The sequence below is a fragment of the Myotis daubentonii genome, chromosome 19 (assembly GCF_963259705.1).
Source record: "Myotis daubentonii chromosome 19, mMyoDau2.1, whole genome shotgun sequence".
In the NCBI taxonomy this organism is placed as follows: Eukaryota; Metazoa; Chordata; class Mammalia; order Chiroptera; family Vespertilionidae; genus Myotis; species Myotis daubentonii.
The window spans coordinates 27,233,477-27,242,289 of NC_081858.1; the positions used below are offsets into that span (position 1 = coordinate 27,233,477).

General features: G+C 54.1%; 1 pseudogene and 1 gene segment (V, D, J or C); both read left to right on the forward strand.

The window, feature by feature from the left end:
- Nucleotides 1–210: 210 nt before the first annotated feature.
- Nucleotides 211–3,994, forward strand: LOC132222260 (immunoglobulin lambda variable 2-18-like; annotated as a pseudogene).
- A 197-nt stretch (nucleotides 3,995–4,191) lies between these two features.
- Nucleotides 4,192–4,769, forward strand: LOC132222261 (immunoglobulin lambda variable 2-8-like). The segment is given in 2 exon segments: nucleotides 4,192–4,269; nucleotides 4,390–4,769. Coding segments are annotated over 2 exon segments (426 nt in total).
- The last annotated feature ends 4,044 nt before the right edge of the window (nucleotides 4,770–8,813 follow it).

Sequence of the window (8,813 nt, forward strand, 5' to 3'; positions counted from 1 at the left end):
GTGCTAATCAATGGAGCTTCAGGTTCAGGGCAAGAGTTTAGTTCCTGCTAATGCTCTTTCCAGGGAAGCAGGCGTATCTAGACTCCAGATCTAGTCAGAGTGGAGTGAGGAGAGGCAGGTGCAGGAAGTGGATTTGCATGGAGGCCCCTCCCTCCCCTGAGCCAGGGGGAGGGATAAGAGAGGTCTGGGGGAGCCAGGCTCAGGCTTGGGGTCTCAGAAGGCAGCGCTCTCAGGGCACCTCCACCATGGCCTGGGCTCTGCTCCTCCTCAGCCTCCTCTCTCAGGGCACAGGTGAGGCCTCCGGGGAAGGGACACGGACACCTGGCCTGACTCTGCCTCCTCCAGGGCCCCCGGGCCCAGCACTGAGCTCACCAGAGTGTGTTTTTGCTCTTTTCAGGGTCCTGGGCCCAGGCTCCCCTCACTCAGCCGCCCTCAGTGTCTGGGACTCCAGGGACGTCAGTCACCATCTCCTGTGCTGAAGCAGCAATGACATTGGGAGTACTAGTTATGTCTCCTGGTTCCAACAGCGCCCGGGCACAGCCCCTAAACTCCTGATTTATGATGTCAGCAGTCGGCCCTCGGGGATCCCTGAGCGCTTCTCTGGCTCCAAGTCTGGCAACACGGCCACCCTGACCATCGCTGGGCTGCAGGCCGAGGACGAGGCCGATTATCACTGTTGCTCATATACAACCAGTGGCACTCACCACAATGGTGCAAGTTCATGGGGAAGTGAGACCAAAACCTTCACTGAACTCCCTCAAGTCCCTTCACTCCTCAACTCAGACTTTCATTTGTTTATCCTTTGCTATTATTTTATTTTTAAATAATTGCAAACTTAAACACAAATTTAAAGGGAATATAAAGAAATCCTCTGTAATCTTTTCCCTGATTCACCACTTTTAAAAGTTTACCATATTTGCTTTTCATTTTATTTTCTTATTTTCATCTTTCTCAGCGTATGTTTATGGTATGCATATATATGAGTATAGGTGTATACACATACACGCAAATACATACTCAACACAGACACCATGACATTCATTTTCTGAATCATTTGAGAGTAAGCTGGATCCACCAGCACCTACTTTTAATATCTGTTTTCCCCAGAATTCATTCAATAACATACGTCATTTCAAGGTGTAAATTCAGTGGTTTTTATTCTATTCACGAGTACGTGCATCCATTACGCTCTATAATTCCAGAGCGTTTTTATTCCCGGAAGCAATACCTCACTCATTAACAGTCACCCCAGTTTCCCTCTTCTTTCAAGGAACTCCCTCCCAACGGTGGCCATGGCCCACAGAAGGAACCACGCACTGCACGGGCTCCTGTGTTTGATTTTTCTCCTTCATCCAGTGTTTTCAGGGTTCACTCCTGTTGAATCCTATGTCGGGACTCCATCCCTTAGCGCGGCCCAATGACACTGCATCGCATGGAAAGACCTCATTGTATGTATCCGGGACTCAACTGACGGCTCCTACGGACTGATCTGCCTCTTCTATCCCAGCCCAGGGGCAGAGAGAAGCTTCTGGGCCCTTGGGCATGAACAGGGCCCACACCACTTCACAGAGGAAATCAAACAGAATCCTCACTCTCAGGGCCAGCGAGGGCGGAGCCAGGGCTTCATCTCTCTCCTCTGAGAGCCGCTCATGGTTGGAGTCCATCGGGGAGGCCCGGAGGGTGTCCTGTTGAGCAGCACCTTCCCTCCTGGGGACCTGGTGCTGGGCCATTTCCTGGAGGAACTGGAGAGGCGGGGAGGGGCCTGGGCCGCAGCTTCATCCCCTGGGCAGGGGGCTACCTCCTGCTCTGGCGCTGTCCCTCTCTCTGCCGGCCTCTGTCAAATGTTCTGGGAGCCTTTCCCCCGCCTCCAAAGGCTGAACAAACCGGGTTCACCTTCTCCTTGTGGTTCGTCATGTAATGTCCTCCGTGGCTGCATTTGTTCTGAGTTCTTGTCTGTGGAGCTAAGGGAAGGAAAAGAATTCATGTGCATTTCCGTTTATGTTTCTAAATAACTTCTGTTATGAGATGCATCATCCCCAAAGAAGCGTGTAGAGATGAGCACTCACAGTGCAGGGAGGAGTAGTACATAGAAACCACATCTGCCTCTGGCTGCATCTCCTCACCCAACGCATGTCCATCCTTCCCACTCCCCAAAGAGCCACAGCACTGGCTTTGGGGTTAATCCCCTATTATTTGCTTTTCATTCCTTCCCTGTACCTCCCACAACTGCATCCTCAAACCAGGTAGTTTTGAAACAATGAGAATAAGCTAGCCTAGCCGGTTTGGCTCAGTGGATAGAGCATTGCCCTGCGGAGTGATTCTGGGCAGGGCACAGGCCCAGGTTGTAGGCTCGATCCTCAGTAGGGGATGTGCAGGAGGCAGCCGATCCATAAAATATATTTTTTAAAAAAAGAGGATAAGCTACTGACCAGAGGAGTGAGGATAGGACACTGTGTCCATCATGGAGGCCCCCGGAGACCTCCACCCTGACAGAGGCTCAGGCTCAGCCTTGGGCAGAGCTCCCCACAGATTTACTGCCCCCCCCCGCGCCCCAAAAAGACAGACACGGCCCAGAGGAAAGAGAAGGGATCCCAGAGTTGGGTCTGGTCTTGCCAGATGTGGGCCAGGTCCTGGCTCTCCAGCAGAAATCCTGGCGGGGGCAGAGGGGCTGTATATTCCCTGTTGCCTAGTTGAGCCTGGACTCCAGGGAAGTCTGAGAGCACTCACTGGGGGGACAGACAGACTCATCTTGGCTGGTGCGGACACTGGCGGTGGCTCCTGTCAAGACAACTTGAGCACAGACAGGAAATCCAGGCCCCAAGCTCCCAAACATCACGTGGGGGGAAGGGGCGGGGCAGAGCTGCTTGCACCTGGGTTTCCCCAGCTTCCTCACAGAGGCCTCTTTCCATCTGTTGCCCATCAGTGGGTGTGACCATTAGGGCGTGGTGGGCAGAGGGAACTATACTCATGGGCACCCCGGGTTCTTCTCCTGGTACCCTCAGACCCAACTCTGCCCGGGTCCCCTCGCCCGGAGACCTGTGTCCCACCTGCCGAGGACAAACCCGTGCAGGGAGGGGCTGAGGGGCTGGGGGGGGGGGGGGCGGGCAGGGCTCTCCCAACGAAAATGTGATTTCGGTGGGAACCTTTGCAGACTCGGGACTGGGCTCTGTCAGGCCTCAGCCAGTTACCGCTTGTCAACGTGCACCCTGGCTTTCAAGTATGCGTTGTCTTTTTTTAAAAAATATATTCTATTGATTCTTCCCAGAGAGGAAGGGAGAGGGACAGAGAGTTAGAAACATCGATGACAGAGAAACATCGATCTGCTGCCTCCCGCACACTCCCCACTGGGGATGTGCCCGAAACCAAGGTACATGCCCTTGACCGGAATCGAACCTGGGACCCTTGAGTCCGCAGGCCGACGCTCTATCCACTGAGCCAACCGGGTAGGGCATGTGCGTTATCTTTTTTGCCCTGTTCCTTGGTCTCTCACATGCAACTCTGACCATGGCGATAATGCTCAGTCTGATTTTAGTGAGTTTAGGAAACGAACACACACAGGGGTACAGTCACTCAGCCGCAGCCGCATTCATTGCACTCAGTGGTTGCTTCTTGCACGGGCCCTGACCGGAGATTGGACCTGAAACCGCGGCCTGTGGGGCCGACACTCTAACCGGGGGAGCTCCCCGGCCAGAGCTTCCAATAAGTTCGCTACACAACGTCCAATAAACGCACCGCAGGCTCAGCCTCAGGACCCAGGCGCAGGCCCATGCACGGGCAGGGCGCGGGTCAGCCCGACCTGTGGGAAGAAGCAGGGAGGTTTGAAGGGTGAGACGTACCCAACGCTGCCTGTTGTCCCTGGAAACTGAGCGATGGGCTCTCTCCAGCCTGCCTTGGACCCTGTCCTCACCTTCACCCCTCAGACAAGAAGTGGAAGTCCCAAGATTCCGCAGGAGCCACAGTGGCCCTTGCACTGCCATCGGTCAGCCTCTCCTGACTCAGAAAACTCAGCTCAAAGACTTTTAACCCCTCAGGGAGCTCTCTGCCCAGAGTGCAGAGGATCTAGGCTCCAGGGCCAAGTCAATGGGGGGTGGAGAGATGCAGGTGCAGGAGGGGTATTTGCATGGAGGCCCCTCCCTCCCCTGAGGCAGGGGGAGTGGATAAGAGAGGTCTGGGGGAGCCAGGCTTGGGGTCTCAGAAGGCAGAACTTTTGGGGCATCTCTGCCATGGCCTGGGCTCTGCTCCTCCTCACTCTCCTCTCTCAGGGGACAGGTGAGGGCGCCGGGGAAGGGACCACAGAGCCATCCGACCTGATAGAGGCCTCTGTCTCCTCTTTCAGGCTCACCTGAGCCCAGCACTGAACTCACCACAGCGTGTTATTGCTCTTTCTAGGGTCCTGGGCCCAGGCTGCCCTCACTCAGCTGCCGTCCGTGTCCGGGAATCTGGGACAGTCGGTCACCATCTCCTGTGTCGGAAGCAGCAATGACATTGGGCGTTATAACTACGTCTCCTGGTACCAACAGCGCCCGGGCACGGCCCCCAAACTCCTGATTTCCTACGTGAATGCTCGGCGCTCGGGGGTCCCCGAGCGCTTCTCTGGCTTCAAGTCCAGCAACACGGCCTTCCTCCTCATCTCCGGGCTGCAGGCCGAGGACGAGGCCGATTATCACTGCTGCTCCTATGTGGGCAGCAACACTCCCCACGGCGCTGCGGGCTCATGGGGAAGTGAGACCAAAACCCGCCCGGGCTCCCAGGCGCCCTCCTTGCTCTGAAGACCTTCCCCTCCCTGGGCAGGGCCTCAGGCGGCAGGGCCTGGAGTGCATGTCCCCCTCATGGCTTCTCTCCTTCTCCGTGAAGTTCAACAGAAAAACACTTTGTCGTGAAGTTTCTGGGTATCATGTCAGCTTCCGCTTGCCTGTGTCAAGTGTCCCCCGAGGCAAGTCTATCCTGGATTCCCATGGGCAGAGGGAGAAGCACATGCCTGCCTTTCCCTGCTGTCCTGGGGAAAATCTGACATTGAATTCCTCCACTGGGCAGCTCCTCCCCGCCCTGGATTCAGGACTCCAGAAATGACTGTCATATTCAACTCCGTGGCCACCGTATCTAGTCAGGGTAGTTCCTGTGGTGGGTTATTTATTTATTTTTGTTAATTCCCACACGAGGATATTTTTCCATTGATTTTTAGGGAGAGTGGAAGAGGGAGGGGAAAATAGGGAGAAATATTGATGTGAGAGAAGCACATCGATTGGTTGCCTCTTGCACGAGCCCCAAGCAGGGCCCTGGGCCGGGGAGGAGCCTGCAACCCAGGCAAGTGCCCTTGACCAGAATCAAACTCGAGACTCTCTGATCCACAGGCCGACGCTCTGTCCATTGAGCCACACCGGTTAGGGACCTGTGATGAGTTCTTGTTCTGAACGCCTATTCCGAAAGCAAGAATCCGAGAGAGTATCTGATGACATTGCTGAACAAACAGCCTGTAGTTTTCTCTTTATTGTCCCTCATCTTTGACCCATACTCTTGGGGGCTGAGGCTGGAGAATTTGAGTGACAGACTCTGGTCTAAGATTCCCCCCCGCCCCCTGCCCCCCGCCCCCCAAATCCCTGAACCACTGTGCTTGATGCTGTCCTGGATGTACCTGGACTGTCTCCCCATTAGAATGGGCTCTTTTTAAAAATATATATATTTTATTGATTTCAGAGAGGAAGGGGGAAAGAGAGAGAAACATCAATGATGAGAGAGAATCATGGATCAGCTGCCTCCTAAACACACCCACTAGGGATCAAGCCTGTAATCTGGGCATGTGCCCTTGACCGGGAATCCAACCGCGGCTTCCCGATTCATAGGTCGATGCCCAACCACGGAGCCACACCGGCCGGGGGTGGGGAGGGCTATCCTACATGCTGTTGTGAACAGTGGGTCCTGTTTGACTGTCATACGGACTTTATTGCTTTAGAAGGTGACCTACCCGCTGGGGTTGGCCAAGTTCCCTTCCGCCGCCCGTGGTCGGGTGAATGTCAGTTCAGTTTGAGGTCCTGGCAGCATCTGTGGACCTACAGCCCGTGTGCCGCACCGAGTGGTCCCCGTGGTGTGGGCAGTGGGCTGCCTCCTGGTTCTGTTCTGAAATCTGCCCTGGCTCTTTGGGCTCCAATCCACGCAAGCGCCCTTCAGAGGTGGGTCCAGCTCATGAGCAATGCAAAGGCTGTTTTCTCAAAGTTTTTCTGCTGCTTTCTCCGCAACCCTAGATCCCCTCTTAGTTCATCCTCCTGGCGGACTGAAGAGTCCTGGGTTCGATTCCCGGTCAAGAGCACATACCTTGGCTGTAGGTTTGATCCCCTGGTTGGGGCACGTGCAGGAGGCAACCCATCGATGTGTCTCTCTCACATCGATGTTTCCCTCTGTCTCTCCCCCTCCCTTCCACTCTCTCTAAAAATCAATGGAAAAATATCCTTGGGTGAGAATTAACAACAAACCCTCCCCCCTCCCCCGCCACAAATGGAAGGATTTTATAGGCAGGAAAAGGGTGGGGCTAGGAAGTTAAAAGAGCAGGTTATTTCGGACAAGGACGCCTTCCCCAGGGGAAGGCAGGGGTCTCCTCACCCAGTTACCTCACTGGTGCCGACCAGGAAACCCCAGGCTGCATGGCTTAAAGCTGCCCTCCTGGGGCCGCTGAAACTGCAGTGAGCTTAGGTAGTACGTTCAGTTTGGTGGTTTAGCAGAAGTGACTCCATTCTGACCAGTTATTTATCTTTAACAGAAAATCAGGGGGCCTGGTGCTGAGCTGGGACGAGACAGAGGGAGGCTGGAGGGAAGCAGAGCAGGGCTCTCCAGCTCTGAACCAGCTCCTTCCTGCTGGTCCAACTCGGGCCCGTCATGTCATCCTTGGCCGCCAGGTGGCAGCAAGGGCCTGGATTCGGGGCAGCTCATTGCTGTGCTTTCCTGGGGCCTGAATGAGGTCCCAAGACCTGGTTCCCACTGAGCTCCTCCTCAGGGAGAATGTGGGGGTAGAGCGTCCCCAATCTGTACGGCCACAAAACCTTCGCAAGACCGGACATACATGTCCCAGGTCTCAGCCTCCGAGCAGGGCAGAGGCAGGGGGCACTGAGGAGGTGGAAGGGGGAGGGATGGGGACAACCACCAGCTCTGTCTCAGAGCCTGGGAGGAACATCAGTTAGATTTCTACCCACCCGAGCCCCTCTGAGCCCTGCCCTCACCCTCCGCCATGCACAGCAAAGAGCAATTACTGGGCCCGGCAAGCATGGCTCAGTGGCTGAGCGTCAACCTATGAACTCTGATGGTTTGATTCCTGGTCAGGGCACATGCCCAGGTTGCAGGCTCGATCTGCAGTGTGGGGCTGGCAATAGGCAGCAGATCCATGATTCTCTCTAATCATTGATGTTTCTATCACTCTCTCTCCCTTCCCCTCTGAAGTCAATAAAAATAAAAAATACATGTAAAAAAAAGAAAGTATTGAGATTGTTTAGCCTGTGGACCAGACCATAGCCTGAAACCCATGGCTGGAGGGCAGGGGGTCTCCGAAGTCTGACTGCATTTCCAAGGCACTGTCAGGGGCTCAGTCTTAGAACACCCATGTCAAAGCGACTGAATCCCTTGGATTAGCCCTGCCCTCAAGGGAGGCAGAGAGGAAGCCAGGACCAGCTCAGAGGGGTGACCAGAGAGATAACAGAAGCAGATTTGCATGGACGCCCCTCCTCCCCTGAGCCAGGGGGAGGGGATAAGAGAGGTCTGGGGGAGCCAGGCTCAGGCTTGGGGTCTCAGAAGGCAGCGCTCTCAGGGCACCTCCACCATGGCCTGGGCTCTGCTCCTCCTCAGCCTCCTCTCTCAGGGCACAGGTGAGGCCTCCAGGGAAGGGACACGGACACCTGGGCTGACTCTGCCTCCTCCAGGCCCCCGGGCCCAGCACTGAGCTCACCAGAGTGTGTTTTTGCTCTTTTCAGGGTCTGGGCCCAGGCTCCCCTCACTCAGCCGCCCTCAGTGTCTGGGACTCCAGGGACGTCAGTCACCATCTCCTGTGCTGGAAGCAGCAATGACATTGGGAAGTATAATTATGTCTCCTGGTACCAACAGCGCCCGGGCACAGCCCCTAAACTCCTGATTTATTATGTCAGCAGTCGGCCCTCGGGGATCCCTGAGCGCTTCTCTGGCTCCAAGTCTGGCAACACGGCCACCCTGACCATCGCTGGGCTGCAGGCCGAGGACGAGGCCGATTATTACTGTTGCTCATATACAAGTGGGAGCACTCTCCACAGTGGTGCAAGTTCATGGGGAAGTGAGACCAAAACCTCCTCTGAACTCCCTCAAGTCCCTTCACTCTTCAACTCAGGCTTTCATTTGTTTATCCTTTGCTATTATTTTTTTTAAAAATAACTGCAAACTTAAACACAAATTTAAAGGTAATATACAGAAATCCTCTAAAATCTTTTCCTTGATTCACAACTTTTTAACATTTTATCATATTTGCTTTTCTTTTCATTTTTTTTATTTTCATCTATCTCAGCATATATGTTTATGGTGCATATATATGAGTATAGGTGTATACACACACACACACGCAAATACATACTCAACACAGACATCATGACATTCATTTTCTGAATCATTTGAGAGTAAGCTGGATCCACCAGCACCTACTTTTAATATCTGTTTTCCCAGAATTCATTCAATAACATACGTCATTTCAAGGTGTAAATTCAGTGGTTTTTATTCTATTCACGAGTACGTGCATCCATTACGCTCTATAATTCCAGAGCGTTTTTATTCCCGGAAGCAATACCTCACTCATTGGCAGTCACCCAATT